Raw genomic sequence first — 24,316 nt, forward strand, 5'->3', positions numbered from 1 at the left:
GAGTGCTGGGTTGTCCCAGGGTGCACACCTCCATCAGCTGGACACAGTTTGGTGTCTAAAGGAACAACAGCAAGATCAAGCATCCATTAGAATGATTTCTTCTCCTTCCATGCATTCCATCATGAGTGGTGACAGGAGCTGTAGGGCTTGGGAACGTCAACCTCCAGGACATCTCACACCTGGGCTGTCCCTAAGGAGGGAAGGGACAGGCCCAGCAACACATACACTTCAGAGGAGGTAAAGCACTGCTAATCTACATCAGGACTTACATCAGGGCTCCTATCTACCTTGTTCCTGCTCTGTAAAGAGCCTGGATTCCACAGCAGGCAAAGAGACACTCATTTGGTGGAGTGCAAGGGGTTCTTCTTTGAGCCCCACCAGATGGAAACCCATTGAGCATAGGAGCTGCACACTTCTTGTTGGCACACTTCTTTCTAAACATCCACAGTGCCAAATTTCCAGGAAGAAAGCCATCAGCATCACCATGAAAAGGGACTTTTTTGAACAATGTGCTCTCATCTGCTTTTTTCTCTTAGCAAAACTCTCATTTGCCAGTTTATATCTTCCATAGTTTCCCTTCCGTTTCAGTGCATGTTTATTTGTTGAATGCTTTGCAGAAAACTTCGAAGGACTGCATTGTCCTGCTAATTGATTATAAGCATGTTATCTGCAATCTGCTGTCCCTGCCCAGCTATTGTGCTCCCTTGGGAATAAAACACACATTATTTATTTGGAATAAGTGCATGCTATGCTTATAACAAGATAAGCGTACATTCAACCCCTACAATTCTGTAATTCAAGCTAGAAATATAAGTACTTGAGCAATATATGCATGCATATACTGAAGGTATATATTCAGGATCCATCTGATTCACCAAACCTGTATATACCTCCATTCTGAGGACCATGCGTGCAAATCCCAAATGATCTGACTCCTGCTGAAGGTGGATATGGTGTAAATCTGAGGTTTCTGCAGGCTTGGCAGGCTGCTGAGGGATGCTCTGCACGTTATCACAGCCTCAGATGACCCTGGAGAAAATGTCTGAGTGAGCAAAGAGGAAACAACTGGAGAAAAACAGGCAACGTGTGGAATATTTATAAAACACTTCTAACTTCTCACAAGATATCCAGAGAGTAGATGAGGAAATTGCTGCTTGAAAGTAGGTTCTGTAGGCAGGCTGCAATAAGGGGTGCTCAAAATGCACATCCATTACTTCTGGGTGGTTTATCAGTTTTGACTGATTCAAAATTAAAGCGAGAACCCCCATTCCTTGTCAGTAGTGGTAACAGTGTCTTAAAAAGACAAAGAGAAGAAAAGGAAATACAGTTGTGTGCAAATCTGCAGAGCACACCAGGGGTCTCTGCTCCCAGCAAGGGTCCTGGGCATGATCTTTCCTCTTGGGCAATCACAATGGAAAAACCCTGATAACCCTCATATCTAGATCTGTAAGAGCTTTTGTCCTCTGCTATCCTGTAATTTAAATAACACATGTAGAGCCATTAGCTGCAAGCAGAAGCAGCTGGCAAACATATTGTGCTATGCAGTTGTCTTGCTGTTCAAATTAACGTAATTACACACCCAGTTCTCCTGTTTCAGTTGTAATAGTGAAAACAGTGAACTTGCCGATAACAGTGAGAACAAGGGCTCTGATTCCTAGTTTAGGAGCTAAGCTCTTGTGTCAAAAGAGGAATTCAAAATTCACAGCCTGCTCTTAGTATTCACACTTCAGCCACCACGTGCACTTACCCAGCTCCACCTTCCACCTTTCTCTTCAAAATGTGTTATGGGGAAGATGGGGCTGTATTTCACTAAATAAGGCAAATGCCCTTCATACATCTGGGCAATGGCATGGAGTAACATCAGTGCGGTTTCAATATGGCTCAAAAAGTGTTGGTTGTTAAACTGTGGTGGAAGGGAGCACGTGAATGACCCCAGCCTTTCTTTCATGAAAGGGGAGCTCAGGCCACAGCCTTGGATGAAGGCTCTTTGTGCAGCCCTGTACCACTTTGCCCCTTAAATACATCACATAAACTTGTGCCACCACATCATAAACCAGCCATGAGAACTGAAGAAGACAGCAGAGACCTTCCCAAAGGGCACCACTGCATTGTCCAAGTGCCAGACTGGAAGTGGCTGCTGGAACAAAGCATGGGTGTAACCAAGTTTTACTTAGCACTTCCTTTGCCAAGAAGCACTGCTGGATATGAAACTACTACCAACAAAGAACACAAAAGCAAAACTGAAATTAAAAAATCCCCATGAAATGTTCTCGTAAATAGTAGCTATTTCTCATTAATTGCCTTTGCCTTCCAAAATTAATTTCATGATGGATAATAATCAGGTAGATCTTCCCCCCAATCTGTTTGAGCAGCATGAAAGCACAGGCTCCCCTCCTCACCTTGAGCTCTTCCCTGAGCCAGTGTCTCCTTGCACTGGAGTGTTTTCCTCATTTAATCTAAGATCCATGATCAATTGTAGGAGATGGTGTTTAGAAAAGGTCATATATAAGTCATCACAAAATCATGTCCATGCATAGAAAAACTGTTTCAAGTGTCTCCTCCCATGTTTTGCTGCACTGTGCAGCTTGTCATGCCCTCAGCTGTGTCCAACCAATCTGCTGCCCCTGCTACGAAACAGCTTCCAGAAAACAGAGTCAGTACAAACCTTTTTATAATTGATTTTTGACCTTCTTTTGTGATCTACCTTTGCATTGTGGCCCCAGTTGTCCTGGTCAGCTCCAGTACAGAGTGGGAGTGGATGGCCAGGAACTGCCACTGCCCCAGCTCCAAAGGAACCATGGTAAAAGAAGCAACTCCAAGGGGGTTACAAGGAGGAACTCACAAGGCTTGCCTGGCTCCTATGCTGATGTGGGGGCAGTGGGGATTTTCAAGACCTCCCTACTCTACCTGCTGCAGGACCCTTGCACACACCCTATCCATTACCTCCTGCAGCCTCTCCCTCCCATTAAACAATCCGGTCATCCTATCCAGTTCAGAAATCCTGCCCATGCTGATTTCCAGTTAAAGGAAGACCCAACAACTCTACACAAACACATCCACTTGGAAACACAGTCTGAAATGGTGTGGATCCCTAAACACTGTGCATTCAGATCTGAAAAGAAATGCGAGTTTTCAATGGGACTCAAAGCACCTTTGTGAAGGCTCTTACTAACTGTTGCCATTTTATGTTTTGTTTTGAAATGCACTTTATTTGCATTACCTGAATAAACCTTCTGTTAATAAGTTACCTGGCAGCTCTGAGTGACCAGAATAGTAGTTAATCTGCTGATAAGGTTGATATTCAGACAAATAAGAGAAGTGACTGAACAAAGTCGAATACAAGTTGGGAATGTTTTACTTGCTGAGAGAAGTCTCTGTGGTTTGCTTATGTGTTAACTCACATCTCAACTAATGAGAAAAACCAAGTATTGCGAGTTATTCAGAATGAAGGGGCTTCATACAGCAAACACACAGCTCTGAAACTGGCTGTTAAAAATATTTTGTTCTCTACCTTAGGAATTTAGGAATTAGCTGTTTATTATCGGGAATCTTTCTAAACATCCTTCCCAAGTAAATAAGGAAATCCTTCTTCTAAGAGACTAAAGAAGTGTTTGTTAAACCTTTTGTTCCCAGACACTCCAGTTCTCCTCTCACACACTGCTGTCAGCTTGAGTTCAACTTGAAAAAACCAAGCCTGGCAAAGCAAAAACCTGAGCTCTAAGAGTAAATACACTGCAGCTCAGTGAAGTAGGCAGCAGTTTGCTTTTAGTTAAATATTGCTATAGTTCTATTTTTTCAGTTAAATATTACACAACTTTGGAGTAGGAATGGTGAAAATAAAAGCATGTTGACCCAGGAGACAGCTCCCCTTTCAGCGCTCTTTCCTGCCCTGTTTTCTGTGTTTCAGTGCTGTTCAAGACCAGAAACTCACCTTGCACCTGGCCAAACTTGCCACCTCTAAGTGCTGGAGCAGCACTGGTCCCTTCAGTGCAGCAGTCAGGCCACAGAGCAGCACTGATCCTTGGTTTGCTGGTAGCTAAGGGGAGATTCTGCTCCTCACTGCATAAAGACTCATTTTTCAGGCCTGAAATGAAAATGCACTTGCTACTCAGCATCACTGAAAACACAAACTGAAGATCCACATAAGCAAAAGAAGTATTCCTGCACTTCCTGCATGACATTTATGCAACACCTTCTATAATATTAGTGTGTGTGCAATTTTCTCACTACTGTGATGTCACTGGCATGTTCCCTGCATTCCAGGGTCTCCCTTTGGGTTTACTACAACTGAGTGACAGCAACATGCACCAGTAATTCAGCTTCCCCTCCCAGCCTGCACCATCCTGCACTTCACTACAGCTTTCCCTATCACTGACCTCAGAAGGCTTTTTCTAAAGCTCTGGGTGGTATTGTCCAGTGCAGGCCAACCTGAGCTCTCACAGCCCTTTGAATTCATACCCGGTAACCTGGAAACATCTGCATCTGAGATGCTGCAGATACCAACACACTGAAGGACTCCAAAGACTATTTCCTGAGGGAGAATTGCTATACCTCACTCCCACAGGTCCTCCGCATCCCAGAGCTAAAGAGTTGGAACACCCATGGCCAGATTTCCTTCTTGTTTTTGCTTTTCTTATATGAACTATGCAGCTTGAAAGACTGAGCAGATAAAACGTTCAAGCTACTGCCATGAAGTCTTTCAATAGATGTAAAAGAAGTGGCACAAGAACATTTGTATCTCAGTGAGTATCTGTATCAGAATACACAGCATTCAGCAACTGACTGGTGTCCACAAGCAGCCACCAGGCAACCCAACACCTCAGCACTGAAATGGCCATTTCCTCATAGCAAAAACAAACCAAATTTAACGGTATACCCACAGCAGTCAGTACCACCATAGATGACAGATCTTCCTACACATGCACAGGTGCTGGCAGTGCAAGACACAGACACAGCTACTCCCTGCACTCATTAGCCTGCCCACAAGATGGTCCTGGCAGGAAACTAGCTGGGCGAAGCTAGACAGACATATGACTTCTGCTTCACCATGAAGAAGCCTCTGAAAAAGACTTATATTTGCACAGAGATCTAGCATCCTAAAGAGAAATGTTTGCCTTTTGTTTTCAAGGGAGGTTAAGGGCACTCATCTGCGTTGAATATAATCAAATTTCATGCTTCAAAGCTTTACCTGATTGCTCAGTAGGACAATGTTATGTGCAAAGGACAGTTCTTCCCCTATCTGAAACACAGCAGCTCAGTGCATTATGGCTTTCCTCCCAGCTACCTCCAGAGCTGCAATGAACCTGTTTCAGTGCTATCGCTTTGTTCGTGTGATGCAGAGACAGGATTACCCATGGCTGCAGACATGTCTTTTGTCAGATCCTCGGCAGCAATGAATGCTTGGCAGCAACCACAGGAGCCAGGATGTGATCTGTCCCACACGTGCAACGTTAACGGTCTGCTGCCCAGCATGGACCGTGCCTTTTGTGCCTTTTGATACCTGTGGGCAGAGAAACCACTGTTGAGAACTGCTGCTTATCCAAAAGTTACCTCTGCTTTATCTGCCTTGGAAAATGAGCACAGGCCTGCAGTGCTGGGGCTCGTGGGATGATAGAACTGATAACAACAAGCATCTGCATCAGTTGGGGAAGTACGGAAATAAATACACACTAACCTCCATCCTGCTGTGGAAACATCACTGCCAGGATGAACAGTTCCCAGGTATCGTGGCTCAAGGGCCAGGTGCTTCCCTGCCAGACCAATAACACAGATCCTGAGTCTGCAGCACAGATTAATGCTTATCCCTAGTTAAAGGCTTCCCTGGGCAAGCTTTAATAGGATAGAAGAGCCAGGAAGGATCAGTGGGTTTGCTAGCAAGCTGCTTCCATCCAGTGCTATGCATGGAACACAACTTTCTTCTGGTTAAAAAGGTGCTTCTTTCCAACTGGTGTCACAGCTGTGAGGTTTTGCTGCTGTAGAATTTCACCAAAACAGAGATTTTATACTCTCAGAATCTTTGAAATAAAGTATTTTCAGCGTGAGTTTACATCTATTAAAGACAAAACTTGAGTGCAGAAAAGCAAGAACTGGAAATAGCAAACAGGTTCACTACAAGAAAGACACTGGAGTCTGAAGTGCGTCCAGAGGGCAATGGAGCCACAGGGGTCTGCACACAGATCCCATGGGGAGCAGCTGAGGGAATGGGGTGGTTCAATCTGGAGCAGAGGAGGCTCAGGGGAGACATCATGGCTCTGTGCAACCACCTGACAGGAGGCTGTGTGAGGTGGGGTCGGCCTCTGCTCCCAGGGAACAGCCATGGGACGAGAGGGGATGGCCTCACGTTGTGCCAGGGGAGGTTCAGGTTGGCTGTTAGGAAGCACTTCCAATACAGTGGCACAGCTGCCCACGGGGTGGTGGAGTCACCGCTCCTGGAGAAGTTCAGAGCCGTGGGGATGTGGAACTGAGGGATGTGGGCACGAGGGAATGGGTTGGGGTTGAACCTGGGGATCTTAGAGGTCTTCTCCAACCGTAATGATTCTGATACCTTACGAGATGCAGGAGCGTCCAGCAGATGCTTTCACTTTTGTTTCTCTTGCGCTTCTGTCCGGTTTGAAAGTAAACAGGGAAAAAACAGCTCTGCTTCCTTCAATCAAAGTCGTTCTCCGTGCAGGATGGGGATAGAAAGGGGTACAACCCCTCCCAGCCAGCGGGGCTCCTCCTCCACGTTAGCAGCTCACTTTGCAACCGACTCCCGACAACTTCTCGCGTAGAAACGCGGTCGGTGCATTAAACAAGGCGGCACAGAAGCCGTTTTTTTTACGATCGTTATCGCAGGCGGGAGCGGGCAGGGGGCGGCCCGACACCGCCTCCTACGAGGGGGAGGCCCTTTATAAGGGCTACGGATACTCTCAGCACGATTCCTGCGCTAAGATGCTGCCCGCTGAGGGGTTCGGCCCCGCACACGGGCTCAGCCCCGTACACACCTGCGGGGCCGTGTTGGTGGCTGCGGTGCTGCTGCAGTCCGTCTGCGTGGCCGTCACCTACGTTTACTTCACCAACGAGCTGAAGCAGGTGGGTGCCGTGGGGTAGCAGGCAGGTAACGCTTGTTTTTTGCTCCTAAAAGTTACGGTTGTTTTGGTTTTGGGGTGTTTTGTTTGTTCTTTTTGCGGTTGGTTTTGCTTCTTCTTGTGCACAGCTTTGAGTGCGGGGCATCAGCTCTCACACCGGATGTCCCGCAGACAATGGTACCGCTCCAGACAAAAGCCGAGGGGGGGGCGGCGCCTTTAAGAGCCTCGTGCAGCATCGTGCAGGGCCGGGGGGGGGCACAAAAAAGCCTCCAAAGCTGTGATACGAGCCGTGGGCCCTCGTCCCGCATCCCACTGCTGCATGGAGGGACCCCGCACCGCCCTCCATGCTACGGGTACCCGCGTGCTCCCTGCGTTGGGGGTTGGTGCTTTGGGAGGGAGGGCGAGAGATGCTGCTCAACTTGTAGCTGAGCCCTGCCTGATGATGGCACCGCGGAGCTGCACTCGTTTCATTTCATTCACTTGCAAAATACTGAGAATAAAGACTAGTACAGAAACATCAGAGTACAGGTCAGAGCGCTCCTCCTTTTCTTCCCTTTACACAAAGCCCGGAACGGAATCACAGAATGACCCGAGTTGGAAGGGACCTCAAGGATCATGAAGCTCCAACCCCCCCCCCCCCCCCTGCCTGGCAGGGACACCGAACTCCCATGTTTGTAAGATCCAACCTGGCCTTGAACACCTCCAAGGACGGGGCATCCACAACCTCCCTGGGCAGCCTGTTCCAGCACCTCACCACTTTCCTAGTAAAGAACTTCCCCCTGACATCCAACCTAAATCTTCCCTCTTTCAACTTAAAACCATTTCCCCTTGTCCTACTAATATCAGCCCTTTCAAAGAGTTTACACCCCTCCTGATTATAAGTTCCCTTCAGGTACTGAAAGGCTGCAATGGGGTCACCCCGCAGCCTTCTTTTCTCCAGGCTGACCAAGCCCAGCTCCCTCAGCCTGTCCTCATAGGGGAGGTGCTGCAGCCCCCTGATCATCTTCATGGCCCTCCTCTGGACCCTCTCCAACAGCTCCATGTCTTTCTTGTACTGAGGGCTCCATACCTGGCATTTCTGCACCTTCACCAAACTGCTAATGCTGATACTTTCATCACTACCAAACAAATAACATAAGATAGTGGCTTTTTTTCTCCCCAGCCAACCTGAGTCCTTGGATCCACCCGTTTGTTTTAGCGCTTTTGCTATCGAAGGAAGTGAGGAGATGTGAGCACAATAAAGTTCATGGTGCTTTAGGATGTGGGCTGCAAAGAAAATAGCCACACATTTCCTTGTTTTGAAAACAGCCCCGGTCCTGGGGCAGGAGGAGACAACAGGGCGCTCTCTATAGGCCCTGTCCTCAGACTCTGTGCTGCAGATATACCTTATCTGGGTGAGTCCTGCAGAAATCTTGCCTTGCTTTCTCTGCCCACAAGGGAAACAACAGCAGCCCTGCAGTGCCGTGTGGGCTCTGATACGAGATTGTGAGCCCTGAGGATTTCCCAGTGGAGGGAAAACGCAGTTGCAGTGGCAGAGGGGTGAAGTGTTGGGGTTCAGAACAGGTGAGGGAGAGGCAGAGGTGCAGTGCTGTTTGCCTGCGGATATGAGGGAGAGGCCTGGAGCTGAGCACTACCCCATTTGGTGAGGGAATGACGGCAGTACCCCATCTGCATGCTTGTTTTTGCTAAACTCACTGAACCAGAGCAGCATGGCTGAAGCCATCAGAGCCCTTAGCTTTAAGGGCTGCTTTTCCTTAAAACCACACAATTTCAACCACTTGGTGTGACTTCTTGAAACAATAGCTTTGATTTTAAAATACCACTCCAACCAGACCTGCAAGGTGCCCCAGGAGTCAGCATTTCTGCTGCTCTTGCCTCTTTATCAAAGGATTCAGTTACCCTCTGTAACCAGAGGGTACAAACATAAGCCCATGCCATGAGCACTCAGCATTATAATTCTGTTTGAACCCAGATGTTATCTTTGTTGTCCGGTCAAACACAGGCCCCGGGCAGGATATGGGTGGGATACATTATAGACAACCGAAAGAGAAAGCCTGGGTTGTGAGTGGCACTGGCTAATAAAACAGAATAGAAAATGCCATTACGGTTCAATACTTGATTTTATCCTCAATAATCTGTGAAGGAAAGGAAGGCAAAAAGAAAGGCTTTGAAGGCAGAACATGACAAATTCACATTAATCTGAGTATTGAATTTTCACTAAGTTTGTTTGTCTGAGTGCTGGGTATTCACACAGATCCTGGTTACCCAGATACTTTACGTCCATAGAGATAATATAAATGCATTCCTGCATATTAGCTACCTCATCATAATTAAATAAATATGTAAACTCGGGATTAATTCCTCATTCTGTCTCACACTAGCAAATATCTGTAAGAAGAGAAAGCGTGTTCCCACACATAGAGAGCTCAGTGACGTACCCCAGCTGGAGGGTTGTGAGCAGATCCCAGGTGACAAATGGTGGCTGTTCTCCTGCTGCAGCTCCGGGACACGTACTCCAGGAGTGGCACTGCTTGTCTGACCGGGGAGGAGCTGGGAGACCTCATCCAGAACTTGGACGTGGTGGAAAGCAAAGACAGAGTGGCTGACCCCTGCTGGCAAGTGAAGTGGCACCTGGGGAAGTTAATTAAAAAGGTATTTGGGAGCTGATGTGCTGGAGTGGTGGAGCGTGGTGCTGTTAGATCCTAAAGCATGTAAAGAATGCTAATAGCGGGATGAAGTGGGAAGTGAAAATGAGCCTGGCTGAAAAATCAGAATTGTTTTTAGATTCCAGTTTCCAGCACGTGAAGAGCTCCTCTCATACATAAATATTCACTTCAGGCTGAAACTTACCTGAATGCAAGTCTTGCATCCCAGGATGGATCCTGTGTTTGCATTCTGAAATTGTCTCTTCTGGGTGAAGTTCTGCCAGTGAAGTCCCTGCAGCCCTGCAGGAGGAAAACATGGTGTTTACAGATCTGACCTATCCACCAGCTCCTGTTTGCCTGCAAAAAGCCTGCCTGGATGCTGCTGGAGATAAATCTTGGATGGGTGGATGAATAGGTGGTGAGAAATGTGTTGAGGCAGAGCAGGCAGCTGGCTGCAACCCAGGGGCAGCATCCATCAGCCAGGATGAATCATCCCAGAGCATCAGCAGGGCTGCTGCACCACTGCAGGTAACCAGCAGTCAGCAAATGGGAAGGAGAGAGCTGCACAGAGTAAGACATCCCGAGTTAAAAACTTAGGTAGGGGTATTAAATGTCATTTCCCAGAGCCAAGATCCCACAGATGTGCAGCACTGCCAAATGAGTGAATGGAAGCTGGTCCTTGTTCACCATCTCATTTAAGAAAAGCATTAGGATCTGATTTTGCAAGAGATTTAAACCCAGATGGCTGAGTTCTCTTGAAAACGTTTCCCTAGGGTTTAGTTGCATAAAAGATATGAAATCACAGAATCGCAGAAATACTTCATTATGACAAATTAATAGGCTTTTTTATTAGCTCGTTGATCAAATTCAGAATAGCATGCATCTGTGAGTGGGAGATGGAGAGTTTTCTGCATCCTTTGCTTTCAGCTGACAAGCTAATGAGTTTTCTCTGTTTGTTGGCAGATGATGTCAAGAATCCTTCAGGAAAACATGTCTGCAATCAATGGTACTATAATAATTCTATTAATTGTGGTAAAAGGGAGCTGCTGATGGTGTCTGAAATGGGTGTAGTGACTTTAGTAGTACTGTAAAACCCAGAAGACAGGGACTCGGGTGTTGTGCAGTTACACAGGGTATGGGACAGCGCTTACCTGGTTCAGGAGGGCAGATTTCCAGGAGCCAGAAGGGTGGTCCTAAAGGGTCTGAGGGGCAGTGGGGTGCCTGGCCTGGGGACGAGCCAAGAGCATTCGGTTTGTAATTTAACCAGTTAAAAACCTAAAGCCAGACAGCACAGCCGCATTCAGCAAGGGACAGACACGTCTCCTTATGTCTTTGCTTCTCACTGGTGATCCCGTTTCTCATCCCCATGTAGGTGACAGGACCCAGGTACTGCCGCGCAGGGAAGAGCCGCTGCAGGGCTCCTCGCTCAGGATAGCGGCACACCTGACGGGCAGCAGCAAGAGGAGCTCCACATCCCCACACAGTAAGGGACAGCCTTCATGCAGCAGTCACAGAGCTGCCCTCTCACTTGTAGCTGGAGTTAACATAGGCTTTTATACTTGCATGGAGTTAATAGCAAGAAAGAAATGATGAGTCTCCTTGTCCCACAGAATGTATTTTTCAGTTCATTGCAAGTGGAGGCCGTTCACAAGCGGTGTCCCTCAGGGACCCATCTTCAGTGTCTTTATCAGTGACGTAGTGGGACTGAGTGCACCCTCAGCAAGTTTGTGGATGTCACCGAGCTGAGTGCTGCAGTCAGTACAGTAGATGGAAGGGATGCCATCCACAGCGACCTGGACAGGCTTGAAAACTGGGCCATGTGAACCTAATGAGGTTCAGCAAGGCTGCATGCAAAGTGTTGCACTTGGGTTGGGGCAGTCTCATATACATGTGCAGACTGGGAGAAGAACTTGCTGAGAGCAGCCCTGTGGAGAAGGGCTTGGAGGTCCTGGTGGACAAAAAGCTCAACACAAACCAACAGTGTGTTCTTGCAGCTGGGAAGGCCAACAGTATGCAAGGCTGCCAGCAGGGAGAAGGAGGGAATTGCCCTCTTTGTTCTGTCCTCCTGAGGCCCCATCTGGAGTGCTGTGTTCAGGCCTGAGGCCCCCAGCACAAGAAGGATGTGGAGCTGTGGGAGCAAGTCCGGAGGAAGGACACAAAGATGATCAGAGGGCTGGAGCACCTCGCTTAGGAAGAAAGTCTGGGGGAACTGGGCTTGTTCAGCTTGGAGAAGAGCATCCCCTACCCATGGCAGGGAGTTGGAACAAGATGCTCTTTGTGATCCCCTCCACACTAGCCATTCTTTGATTCTCACAGGATGGGAAGAAACCTTGTTCTCTTTGGTACCTCACTGACTTCTCTTTGGGAATCTTCATTGGATAACAAAAATTCTCTTCCTGATGTTAAGCTTTCCTCTTCTCTTTCCTTTAATTTCCTTCTGTTGCAAGCCCCAGCTGCTATGGCGACAGACCTATGGGCAAGGAGATGTGACATTCAGGCCCTGTTAATGAAAGGCTTCGTGGGGTTTCATCAGCTCAGAGGGTATCAGCCACAAATTGATGTTTTAACTTTGTTACCAAGTAACAACACGTCGGCTTTTCTCTTTATTTGGGAGCAGAAAGAAAAAAGATGAAGTTCATGTGAATTCTCACGTAGTGCTGAACAGCTTAATTGTGGACTTTCTAATTGTTTTGAGAGGATGGAGCTAATAAACTGCTCTGGGAAGGGCAGGTTTCCTACCTGTCTGCTCGCAGCAGGTGCTGTGCAGGCTTTTAACTTCACGTCTCTCTTCTTTCCCAAGTAGATTACTTGTCCCACAGAGGCATCGGGCAGAAAATCCTCAGCTGGGAGTCGTCGAGGAGAGGCCACTCCTTCCTTTACAACGTGGAGCTGTGGAATGGTGAGCTGGTAGTGCCCCAGACAGGCTACTATTACATCTACTCACAGACTTACTTTCGCTTCCGTGAAAGTGAGAATGAGGACTCGGGTTTGTTGGAACGAATAAGGAATCCCAAGCAGCTCGTCCAGTACATTTACAAACTGACAAATTACCCAGATCCCATTCTGCTCATGAAAAGCGCAAGAACAAGCTGCTGGTCCAAAAAAGCTGAGTATGGACTTTACTCCATCTATCAGGGCGGGGTGTTCCAGCTGAAAAGGGAGGACAGGATTTTTGTCTCGGTCAGTAACAGTGATATAGTTGACATGGACAAGGAAGCGAGCTTCTTTGGAGCCTTCATGATTGCTTAAAATACAAAAACTGTGCTCTGGAGGAAGCAAAGCCAGGACCAATCCAAAATTATGTTAAACAGGATACAAAGCAGACACCATAACAACAGCAGCAAAACCAGGCTCATTGTGGTCCACTCAATCCCTCACTGCCATGGCCAGAAAGGAGCTTGGTGGCAGCAGGTCAGCAGTGCTTTGTGTGGCATGAGCTGGGCACGTTGTGTGTAGCCCAGTGCCATGCTGTGTCCTGCATGTACCATGGAGCCGATGGGGCTGGAGGGAAGGTTCCACCTGTCAACTGCATCTCTCATACAAGGAGCCCTCATAGTCCCCAGTGGAACTATTCTGGATATTTTTGTTGGAATCAGAGTTTCCCTAAGGGGAAGCTCACACTGCACGTCATCTCATCTCCCAAAGCACTTAAGCACCTAATTAATTTTAAGCGTACGCAGTCTGACTAAACCTGGGGTATTTACATGCTTGAAATTAAATATGTGCTTAAGCATTTTCCAGGATCATGGCTTGAGTAAGCACACCTCTCTCTCCATCAGTGTATTGCACGTAAAAGCAGCTGCTGAAAGGGCACAGGAGAGGTTCTGAAATCAATCGGTATTTTGGGATCAGCACATTACGGCAGCGCCTATTTACCTAATTGCTGCACTGCAAAGATTTCACCGTGCCTCCAACAGCCTCAGTAATGCAGTTACACTTGTTGACAGCAAGTACTTGATGTTAAACAAAAAAGTGTTTTTCTCTAAATGCTGAATCCTATTCGACATTTGCCACAAATTGAGCATGACACAATTATTCCGTGTTTACTTGCACTGGCCCGGATTATGTAAAGGTGCAAGGCAGAATGACAGCCTGATGACTAACGTTTAAGGGAAAACATACGCAACTATTCATGCTTAACCAGCAGCTACAGTTCAGATAATGCTATTTTGATGCTTATTTTGTTTGTTGGAATGGTTGCAAAGCTTTTGTAACTTGTTTGAAGTTTAAACTGACCACTAATTGTATGAGCGGGACTGCAGTTGGATGTGAGTCTTAAGTTGGATGGGCATAAATGAGCCCATCTGCAGCAGTGTCATAGGGACAAAGCAGGGGGGAAAAAAAAGGACAAAAAAGGTAGATGCTTTGTGAGTGCTACTTTCAGTCAACACAGTATCGCCACGAGAAAACCTGTTTGTTTTTTAAATATATTAAGGTTGCCGTGGGAACCTTCCCATTCACCTTGCATTGTGGTAATTAAATCACTGTGCACAGAGAGACGTGCATCCTTCATCTCCGCTTTGTCAACAAGAGGCACTGAAGGGGCACAAGGGCCAGTGCTCACCTGGGCTTCTCTGGTTGGTCACTTCAATAGCAGAGACCTTCACAACAGCAGCGTCCTTCAGCAGAGCCCTCCTTTTGTTTTCAGGACAATGAAACACAGGTGTGAGCCTGAAACAAGTCCAACATCAGCCTGCTGTTTCAACACAGCATCATATATAACGATTTCAATGGTAATCAAATCTGTGAATCTCTCCATCGTTTACTAGAGTACATGGTTTGGATCCAACTCAAATCTGTTTTGACGTAGAACAGAAAACATACCTGGAATTGCCTTCCCAATTTCAGGACTTAATTCAGAAACTGTTTTGCCTGGCAGAGAAGGATGGGGGGGCACCTGACTTTCATGGCTGCTTATCTTCCCGCATGAACATGGTGGGATGGGGGAGGGAGGGGGAGAAGGGAGGGGAAGGTTGTTTGTTTGTTTGTTTCCAAAAATTTAAAGATTTTTTTTTAAAGTTATTTGAAAGAGATTTTATTTGAACTGTGAAAAAGCATTTTCCAGTGCTTTCTTAAGGGTCGGAAGCCCTCTATGTGGGTAAGAACCAATCTGTGTAATGTAGCAATTGTGGGCTGACAGAATGGGATCTGTGGGGGACTTCACACGCTTGCAGCTGACATGAAGACTAACTACGACACTTTTTGCTTTATTCAATGTTCTCTCCCTGGCTCCCAGTATCTACTAGGACGGGGAGTTCTTTGCTCTCTCCTGGGCATTATATTTCTAAATCTAAATGTACCTATTCTTAGGCCCTGCACGCAGAGCAGAGGATCACACCAAGTAATCACGTTTTATTTTGGAATAATCCAAAGGGATGTTTGCCAGACATTATCCTGGGGAGAGACTGTCAAGAGGTGCCTGACAGGACATGTTGGAAGATTAATGGAAAGATATATCAAGTTCTGATTGTACATTTGCGTTGAGTCACACTACTCATCTCACTTTATGATGAATGGTGAATGTAGCAAATTTTTATATATGGGTGTGGGTTGCGGTAAACATGTAAAGGTTGTAATTTTTCTACATCTGTTTTATATAAAACATTTTTAGTAAATACTTCCTGAGCACTCTGGTGTTTATTGGCTTCCATAGCAGCAGCCCAACCCCATGACTGCACCCCATATCACAGGGATGCCTGCAGGGGTTGGGAAGAAATCATCCCTTTTGTACAGTCTGCTTTTATTTCAACTCTCTTTTCTGGTGTTTCCATGGGAAAGGGGACTTAGCAGCTAACTGCCTGTTATTTTACCTTGCATTGCTTCATTACTGCTATTTTTCCGCTTCTCTTTGCCTCACAGTAAATGTAGTTGTTATTGCTTGCAGTGCAGCAGGATTCGCTTGGCCAGGCGGGATCAGGGATGCATTCCTTGTACTCTATGCAAAGAGATAAGAATCCTGGATCAGACCCTGGGGTTTTAAGATCTGTAATTACACTTTTCATACATATGACATCTACATTTATAGGGCTAAGAAAAGACTGAATGCAGTGATCGAAATAACACAACTAACAGACTGAGATGAGAACTTGCTCATTTCTCCAAGGCGCCTTGCTCCATTCAGTAACAGGAATAGAAGATGGATTAGGATAATTTGGGGTCTGACCCAACTTTTCACAGGTTGGACTTTTTAATGTATAGGTAACATGGACATTTGTAGCTGTTTCCCTCAGAACTCTCTCTTCCATTCATTTGTTCAGACAGAAATTGAATGTTACATCACACGAACAAAAAAACACCCATTCTCTGCCTGACAGGGCATCCATCCCTGCTAAGTGCCAGAGCACCAGACTGCTGCCTGCTCTAACAGCACTCCCTTTCCTGCAGCTTTGCTAAGCCAGTACTGCCATCTCCATTAGCTCCTTGGGAAAGTCTTCCAGGTGACATCAAATTAGACACTGGGCTGTGACAGATGCTGTCTGACTGCCGGTGCTCAGGACCGCAGGGCAGCAGGTTGGGGCAGGAGTATGTTTGAGCAGCTTCCCCTTTCTGTTGGCTGCTCTGTCAGTGCTAACCTAGTTCATGTTCCTTGTCTGACGCAGGTAACACTGAACACAGAACGTGCAACACTTACTAGATGAACAAATGCTTAAGGAATCCAAGGTTCAAACTGCCTTTTAGAAGCTAACAATGCGATCACAACAGAATCCAAGGAACAAACACCTCTTCAAGGCACTTTATATTATCTGACTGAATTCTTCAGCTTGTATAATCCCCAGTTTGTACAAAGCCATCCTTGTTTATGCCTTACAGCCACTGGATGAGGGCTGAGAGGATGAATTGTGGATCTGCTGGTGGATTCAGGTCAGTTTTTTCTCTCCATTTCACAAAGAACCCAAAGTACCATCAGGACAGCATGACCAACAATGCACAAATGCACAATCCCATCCTGCACGTTCTAGCACTAACACAAGTCATAAGGTGTACTACAAGTAGCACACGTGTGTGAGTCAGGTGAGCATCCCCAGCCCTTGGCTACAAGGCTTCTGTTATGGGGCCATTTGTCCTATGGCACCAGAAAGGTGCCTGCTGCCTCCAGGAGCAAAGCCAGGGAGGTTGACAGTGACACTGCAGAAATGCTGGACTCATCTCCTACTACTCTCATGTTAAATGCTATTTAATAAACCCTTTGTACTTCTGATGCAGAACAAACATAGTGGTGACAGGGGAACCTGTACACTAAGTGGCCCAAGAAGAACATCCCCACACCACTGTGACCTAATTGCACATGGAGCAGAAGCACACTGCAAAGGCAAACCTAACATGGATGCCTCCGAGTCAGTGCATTAGAGCACATCTTTGCTGGCCCATTAACAAACAGCATTTCAAAGTCAGCTTGTAGACGTTAACTTCCATACAAACAACTGTAAAGTCATTTCTGCACTGAAATGCAGAATGGAACATAGGACAGAGATCTCAAAACACAGTCAACAGAAACTCTACCTTACCTCCAGCACTCGGTACAGCTCTAATGCTGCAGAAGGGAAGCAGCAATATTTTCTGAGCTCCCTGAAAGGTGAGTGTCCCCTGTAATGCTGTTTTGTTTTGCTTTGAAGTATTTTTGCAGTGTCTGTTCTGGATGTTCATTTAGTTAGCAGATAAACTTGTGCATAAAATGTCCTTATCTTCTGCCTCTTTCTCTCATCCCAGCTATATTAATGACTTCAATCTTCCCTGTGGTTGGTAAGGCAACATAAAGTACCTTTCCTGCAGCTGAGGGCAGGTAGATGAGTGCCTGAAAGCACCTTCTCTCACAGCCATTCTGTCTTCTCTCACCACTGTCCTTCAGTATATGCAGAGTAGAAGCAGGAACTCATCATCACACCAACTTAGTGGCATTTTGGTTCTTTATGCCCCATTAAGATGTTGCCTTCAATATCCAAAGAATAAAAAACCGGGACTGCTTTCTTCTCTCTCAGCTGTTGTTTTTTCTGGCACTGACCCTAAGAAGGAAAAGCCACTCCTGAATCATGCTTCAAAATCCCTTTGAACAAGCAGGGCAGTGAAGCCGTTGGATTCAAAGAATGACTGCAATCCCTGATCCAAGTGGGTCAGGGCATCAAACTCCCAGTGAATTAAGTGTTATTTCACTGTATTACGAACCTGGGCTTCCAGGAGGACAGAGATCTGCTGCCGCCTCAGTTGAAGTGCCATTTCACAAAAGGACAAGATTTGTCTCAAACACTGGAGCTCTTGTCTGCCAAGGGAAAGGGTTTTTATCAAGATGCAACTCAGCAAAAATGGAAGGAATTTCATGAGAATAAAGGCTGCTCCCTGCAAGGTCACAGCCGCAGCCTCAGGCACTTTGCTCTGCCAAGCACCCAGATCCTGCAGCTCGTGTCACTGGTCTGAGAATGTACAGGGGTGGGAAAAGTGAAGGCATTCTTTAGAATAATGGGAACTATTTGGCAGCTTCCCAGGAGCCAGACTCCATGATCCTCATGGGTTCCTTCCAACTCGGGGTATTCTATAGAGGGACAGTTGCCCGCTGCTCTGTCATGTAAATAAATACATCATTTAAATGAGGTCAGAGTCAACATGGAACTGGAATAGCTGGATGTTGGTGGCATCCAGCCCACAATTCTTCTTCAGAAATAAGTAAAGCAATTATATGGGCAGCTGGATAAATGAATTGGGAGGACGATAATCTCTTCCTTTTTGTTTTTTTGGTTCCCTCCCCCCCTCCCCCCCCCAAATGAATGAATTTGTGGCTCTACTCCATAAAATTTAGCAGCTCTCAAGTAACTTGCTACAAAATTGTCCCATGGTGCAAGAACAGGAATGACCAATAACTGACTCTAACGGAGCTGCAAAGAGTGTTGAAATTAGGATAAATACAGGGCATTAAGGCTAATGCATCACTATGGAAAGTGCTGCAAAGTGCTCAGCTGCCAACAGGCACATCCTGAGGAGCAGGCAGAGTAACTGCCGTGTCGCCCCGTGCGTATGCTCTGTTCTTCAGTAAAGCCTGGCAGTTGTGAAATAGCAGCACCAGCAGATGGTGGGCATACATATGCGAGCGTGCACGTGAAAAGCACCACCAGGCTCTGCTTCCTCGCTGCATTAAGCCAGATGCCACGGTGCACCCAGAGCACGAGTGGTGGTGGGCGGAGGAGGGGGGTCCCTGTTCTGCCCCTGAGCTCACCTTGAGCTTCCTTCCCTCAGCCGGGGCTCTCACAGCATCGGGATCAGTCTCAGAGGGATGCGGGATGCTGCAGCTGGGGAGCCCAGCAGCTCCGAGGTATGTGCCTGCGGTGCGCAGAGCTGCGCTGAATGAGAACGGAATTGCAGGTGAATCAGAGAGAGGGCACGGCTGCAGCTTCACCCGTCTGTAGCCTTATCGTTCTCCTGCCAAGATCCAAGGGCAGCAAAACGACGGACAGTGACCGCAGCCGTCCCCGAGCCCGTCAGCCCGCGCATCTCGGAGCCGGGATTTTACACGCGTGGAAAACGCCGCACTGACCCATCCCAGAAGCGACAGCTGCTCCAAGAGCGCACGCCATCGCCCTTCACCGCCTCGACGGCGGCAAGCGGAAAGCAAGCTCATGGGGATGGAGCTCAGCGGGCAGCCCCGCACCGCGGCCAGGGGGTGGGAACTTGCGGGGACCGCCCGGCCCCGGAGGGGCGTCCCACGGGGGGGGAGCAGAGGGAAAGGACGAGCAAAGCGTGTACGTCGGACTAAACTCACCGCAGAACGCGGGGCCGCTCCGCACCCGCGGAGGCAGCGCGTACGCCCGCCGTGACGCGCGGAGGGACCGGCCCCCGCTCGGGAGGGGAAGGGGGGCGGAGCGGGGCCGCGTCCGTCCCCGCCTCCCGCACCTGCCCCAGCCCCGGTCCGGGCACGGAGCGGCTCCGCGCGGGGATGCGCAGCCCGCAGCGGCACGATGCGGGAGGGGAGCGCGGAGAACAGAACGGGCGGCGAGTCCCCGCTGCGCCTCTTCCCCGCACCAGTGCTCACAGGCATCACCGTCGCCTGCGTCCTCCTCTTCGTCGTCGGTGTCCTCGGCAATATGATGACCATGCTGGTGGTGTCACGGTTCCGGGACATGAGGACCACCACCAACTTCTACCTGTCCAGCATGGCCTTCTCCGACCTGCTCATCTTCCTCTGCATGCCCCTGGACCTCTTCCGCCTTTGGCAGTACCGGCCCTGGAACTTTGGAGATCTCCTGTGCAAGCTCTTCCAGTTCATCAGCGAGAGCTGCACCTACTCCACCATCCTCAACATCACCGCACTCAGCGTGGAGCGGTACGTTGCCATCTGCTTCCCTTTGCGAGCGAAGGTGATCATCACCAAGAGGAAGGTCAAGCTGGTCATCCTCATCCTCTGGGCCATCTCCTTCATTAGTGCTGGCCCCATCTTCGTCCTGGTGGGCGTCGAGCACGAGAACGGCACCAACCCGCTGAGCACCAACGAGTGCCGTGCCACAGAGTACGCCATCCGCTCGGGGCTGCTCACCATCATGGTGTGGATCTCCAGCATCTTCTTTTTCTTGCCTGTCTTCTGCCTCACGGTGCTGTACAGCCTCATCGGGAGGAAGCTCTGGAGGAGGAAGAGGAAGAACATCGGTCCGAGCACTGTCATCAGGGACAAGAATAACAAGCAGACTGTGAAGATGCTAGGTATGGCTCCCTGGGCTCTATGTTTGCAAGTGTGTGTGCTTGTGTGTGTGCAAGAGAGGGGGGCCGAGCAGTGCCAGATCACTGTCATTGCTTCTAAAGGAAAGCATCATTTTAGAACCTTTCCTACAAAGGGCTCCGCTTTAAGGTAATTGCAGAACAACTCTTCCTTTTCCTTTGATTTATTTCTAACCGGTTGGTGCTGGGGACTCTAAAACAGTTAAGGAGATTTTAATAACAACCTCTGACAAAGACAAATACCCTCGTTGCAATTAGCTCTTGCCCTGGAGATTTTTAGAACATCTTTGGTTGTGGATACCAACATTATTTACAGAGGATAGTTTATTTGATTTTCAAACTAACTTCTTTTAAACCCACAAAGTTGGCTGCAGACTAAGCAAGCAGGGTATGATGTGCATCAACTTCCAAATGAAAAGGCATTTTTAGCAAATTGGGGTAATTTAGCAGAGTGGCTGTTTAAGATCATGGAAAGTGATCTTATTTTAGTATTAGAAAAGCATCAGCCTTTGCTGAACAGTGACCATTTCGTCTCCTTTAGAGTCTGTAATTCCCTAAATTCCCACTGACTTCAGGGTAACAGGATGGAGACGACAGATGCTGTCAGTCCTGACCGTATTTTCACTGCTGCATGGCTTAAACAACAGACACCGCTCGCACACAGAAGAGCACATTTAGCACAGGGATGCTGGCAGCTCCTGACAAGCATGTGCTGGGAGTTGTCTGCACAGAACCCAAAGTTGCTGCACAGATCCATGCCCGGTCACTGAGCACAGCTGCGTGCTTTCACTCTGACAGATCCCAGCATGAGCTCCCATGGATGGGATGCTTCACACAGGTACCAAGGCAAGGCAGAGGTGAAGGGCTAATGAGCCAGAAGGAGAAGTGGCAGTGTGCCCTAAGGGGCTTCATTATTATATAGGAGCATACCTGACCTTTTGTAAGTGCCCTGCTTTAGTACTACTACCACCAAAAATAATAAAACCCAAGGCATTCTTTGATCCCTTTCAGCCACATTTTACATTCAATACAATTAGTTCAGGTGGGTAAGTGTGACCTTGGAAGTAATTCTTCACTCACGCTGCTAGAGCTTCAGGATTATGGATCTCTATTTACAATAAGTAAATTGCCAGCATGTACAATGTTTATCTATCTGCATACTTAACTGTAAGGAATTTCAAAACAGTAAGTGCTTATTTCTGCCCCCAAGTATTGCCTCCAGCACTATGGTATTTCAGACACCTTTGCTTCTTCTGCAAGGGCTGGGAACAGCATGGCGGGGGTGAGACCTTCCTCTGGCAAAGCCAACATTCTGAGGTTGAAAACAGCCCAATGCTGGGCAGAAAAAAGAAGTGAATAAGGGCTCAATAGCAGCAGATGCACAATGCAAGCTGCTCTTACTGCTTTTAATTTTCTGCCTGAAATTTTGAAGGCGCTTCCTAAGTCTTCAGCGAGTCACGGAACATCGATTAAATTGGATTAGCATCACTAACAATAGCGCTGCAACTGTAGAAAGATTATATGCCTCTAGGATAGTAATTAAACACCTGAACATATAGCCTGACTTTGAAAGGAGCTATCATAATGCATTCCTCTTGAAATCAAGGGGGTTCTGCACAAGTGAGGATCAAACTGCATCCTCAAAACCCCAGTTAAGAAGGATGTGCACACTTACCTGCAAACATACTGGCTATGCTCAATATTCTGTATACAATGACCACATTGGTAGCAATCAACACTTGGATTAAACCTCAGAGCGTGGCTTGTGAGCCATGGAAACTTCAGCTGAAACTGCAAAAAAAGAAAGTAAAAATAAATCGAAGTGTTGGGCTCAAGAAAATGTAGAGCAGGAAAGCAGATACTCTGAATTTCAGCTGCGTGCTGCACACTATGCCATAAATTGCACGTAGCCTTCCTGTCCTTGGAGTAATCGTGTGCCAGTGCACAGGCAGACAGGCAGGGTGCAGTGCTGCCTGTTGTCACCCTGTTGGACGTGCCCTACAGATCCAGGTGGAGTTATTTTGTCCTTTGGCCTTTGTCTTGAACCACTTTGCTTCTCAGACATTAAATCCTCCACTGTAAACCACAGCACTGAGTCTACCTTGTTGCACATATTTTGCCTTTGTAGGTGCAGGTGATAGATTATGTTATAATTTCTGTCACTGTTCCAACACTTAAACTCTGTTCCTTTATGAAAAGATGACTTGATAGCTCAGGTGTGTGCTACAGCAGAGTAGCTGTGTGGTACACAGGTGCAATCAATTCATTTTAAGTATTGCTAATCTACCCTGCCAGAAAATGTACTTAGGAGAAACCTGAAAAGTTATGGGGTGCCATTCTCACTTGGGGGTTAATTGGTTGAAAACAGAGAATGCTCTTTCATTTAAATCAGCCTTTTTTTTCCCCCCCTTACTCACAGTTAACACACTTTCTTCTGCTGTTTTTTGTTTTAGTTGTGGTGGTATTTGCTTTCATACTCTGCTGGTTGCCTTTTCACGTAGGACGATATTTATTTTCCAAATCCTTCGAAGCTGGATCCTTGGAGATAGCAGTGATCAGCCAGTACTGCAACTTGGTCTCCTTTGTCCTCTTCTACCTGAGCGCAGCCATCAACCCCATCCTCTATAACATCATGTCCAAGAAGTACCGCGTGGCCGCATGCCGGCTCTTCGGACTCAAAACCCTGCCAAAGAAAAGACTTTCCAGCACCAAGCAGGACAGCTCACGTGTATGGACAGAACCCACCGTCGCCACATGACAAGGGGTCCAGTGCCAGAGCATCACACACCGGTGTTACCAGAGAGCCATCATGGAGGGACGTGGGGCAAGACACAAGGAAAGCTGTACTTGTGTTGTCACCTGGATTTGCTGGGAGGTGTCACATAGGCAGTGAAAGATTTCTAAAAATGACCTACACCTTGAGAATATAAAAGGAAAGACACGGTTACAGCATTTGGCAACAATCAAGTGATATTTGTCTGCTGCTTTTGTCCATATGAAATCTGAAGGGAGCTTATAAACAAGATGGAGACTGACTTTTAACATGGTGTGATAGCGATAGGATGAGGGGGAGTGGTTTTAACTAAAAGAGGGCAGATTTAGGTTGGATGTTAGGAGGAAATTCTTTACCCAAAGGGCAGGGAGGGCCCCAGCATTGCTGCCCAGAGCTGTGTGCCCCATCCCCGGAGGTGCCCGAGGCCACGGATGGGCCCTGGGCAGCTGGTGGAGGCAGCCAGCCCATGGCAGGGGTTGGGACTGGATGGACTTTAACGTCTCTTCCAAACCCAGACCATTCTATCATTCTCAGATATGATTTTTTTAATGCAGGGGAGCCAGGCTTTCCCATTTCTAACAACCAAACATAGCCTGGCTCTACCAAGAGCCCACGCGACTCCGGCAGCTGCTAAACACAAGCTGAACTTTTCCAGAGTTAACTTTAGATTTGCTAAGAATTTTGCTAGCATATAGCCAGACCCTAAAGAGGGAAAATTTAATTACCTTTTCAAAGTAATAAACATAGAATTTGATATGCTTTTCATAATCTCGACTTTTAAAACAAGTTCCAAAAAGGAGAAATAAAAACAGGCAGTTTTCAAACATGCTCAAATTAATGACCCTCACATCATGCGTGAATAGAAATGAAAAGAAATCTTCATTGAAGTGGCTGTACTGGAACATTTGGGGGATGTGTATCAGTGGGTCAAGGATGGTGCTGCCTTCAGGACTGCTGTGAAGACTGGGAATGTAATCTCCCACAGTCATCTTTTTGTTTTACCAGCTGACTCACTTCTACTTGCTCTGCTCAGCTTGACTGTGAGCGACTCACCTGTACCCAAACCTGGGAGCTGTTGATTGTCTTAGTATTGGTGCCTGTGCACCCTGCAGCCCCGGGACAGGTCTGCCTGTGAG

The 24,316-nt window shown here is 47.4% G+C and overlaps 2 protein-coding genes and 2 long non-coding RNA genes across 8 annotated transcripts in view; 2 read left to right on the forward strand and 2 right to left on the reverse strand.

The window, feature by feature from the left end:
* LOC107318309 overlaps positions 1 to 9,616 on the reverse strand; it is a 22,451-nt gene extending 12,835 nt beyond the window's left edge. The window contains exons 1-4 of the long non-coding RNA XR_004308354.1: positions 9,506 to 9,616; positions 5,675 to 5,750; positions 5,352 to 5,500; positions 29 to 1,029 (exon numbers count right to left, since the gene is read on the reverse strand). This is a non-coding gene — a long non-coding RNA (uncharacterized LOC107318309). The remainder of the gene's footprint in view (positions 1 to 28; positions 1,030 to 5,351; positions 5,501 to 5,674; positions 5,751 to 9,505) is intronic.
* TNFSF10 (TNF superfamily member 10) lies at positions 6,768 to 15,329 on the forward strand. 2 transcript variants are annotated; one of them, XM_015871953.2, is made up of 5 exons: positions 6,768 to 7,071; positions 9,567 to 9,719; positions 10,676 to 10,718; positions 11,085 to 11,195; positions 12,513 to 15,329. In XM_015871953.2, exons 1-5 carry the CDS (start codon positions 6,931 to 6,933, stop codon positions 12,959 to 12,961), a joined length of 897 nt encoding a protein of 298 aa, XP_015727439.1. In that variant the 5' UTR covers positions 6,768 to 6,930; the 3' UTR covers positions 12,962 to 15,329. The 2 variants fall into 2 exon arrangements, with proteins under 2 accessions (XP_015727439.1, XP_015727440.1); XM_015871954.2 differs by having other exon boundaries at positions 12,516 to 15,329.
* On the reverse strand, positions 14,430 to 19,507 carry LOC107318311. Of its 4 annotated transcripts, none has more exons than XR_004308359.1 (4): positions 18,915 to 19,023; positions 17,873 to 17,966; positions 17,218 to 17,712; positions 14,430 to 15,647 (listed from the first exon to the last, which is right to left on the reverse strand). It is a non-coding gene; the product is annotated as an uncharacterized LOC107318311 (long non-coding RNA). The 4 variants fall into 4 exon arrangements; XR_004308360.1 differs by having other exon boundaries at positions 14,789 to 15,647; positions 17,472 to 17,712; XR_004308358.1 differs by lacking the exon at positions 14,430 to 15,647 and adding an exon at positions 19,458 to 19,507 and having other exon boundaries at positions 17,468 to 17,712; positions 18,915 to 19,038.
* Positions 19,508 to 19,631: 124 nt separating this feature from the next.
* Positions 19,632 to 20,541, forward strand: GHSR (growth hormone secretagogue receptor). Its single transcript, NM_001323192.1, is given in 2 exon segments — positions 19,632 to 19,639; positions 19,641 to 20,541. Coding segments are annotated over 2 exon segments (909 nt in total).
* The last annotated feature ends 3,775 nt before the right edge of the window (positions 20,542 to 24,316 follow it).

This window comes from Coturnix japonica, chromosome 9, assembly GCF_001577835.2.
Source record: "Coturnix japonica isolate 7356 chromosome 9, Coturnix japonica 2.1, whole genome shotgun sequence".
NCBI lineage: Eukaryota > Metazoa > Chordata > Aves > Galliformes > Phasianidae > Coturnix > Coturnix japonica.

Coding starts and splice junctions, on each gene's coding strand:
- TNFSF10 (XM_015871953.2), top strand. CDS start 6,931: ATGCTGCCCGCTGAGGGGTTCGGCCCCGCACACGGGCTCAGCCCCGTA. Junction 9,720..10,675: donor TGGGGAAGTTAATTAAAAAG/GTATTTGGGAGC, acceptor GTTTGTTGGCAG/ATGATGTCAAGAATCCTTCA. Junction 10,719..11,084: donor AAACATGTCTGCAATCAATG/GTACTATAATAA, acceptor ATCCCCATGTAG/GTGACAGGACCCAGGTACTG.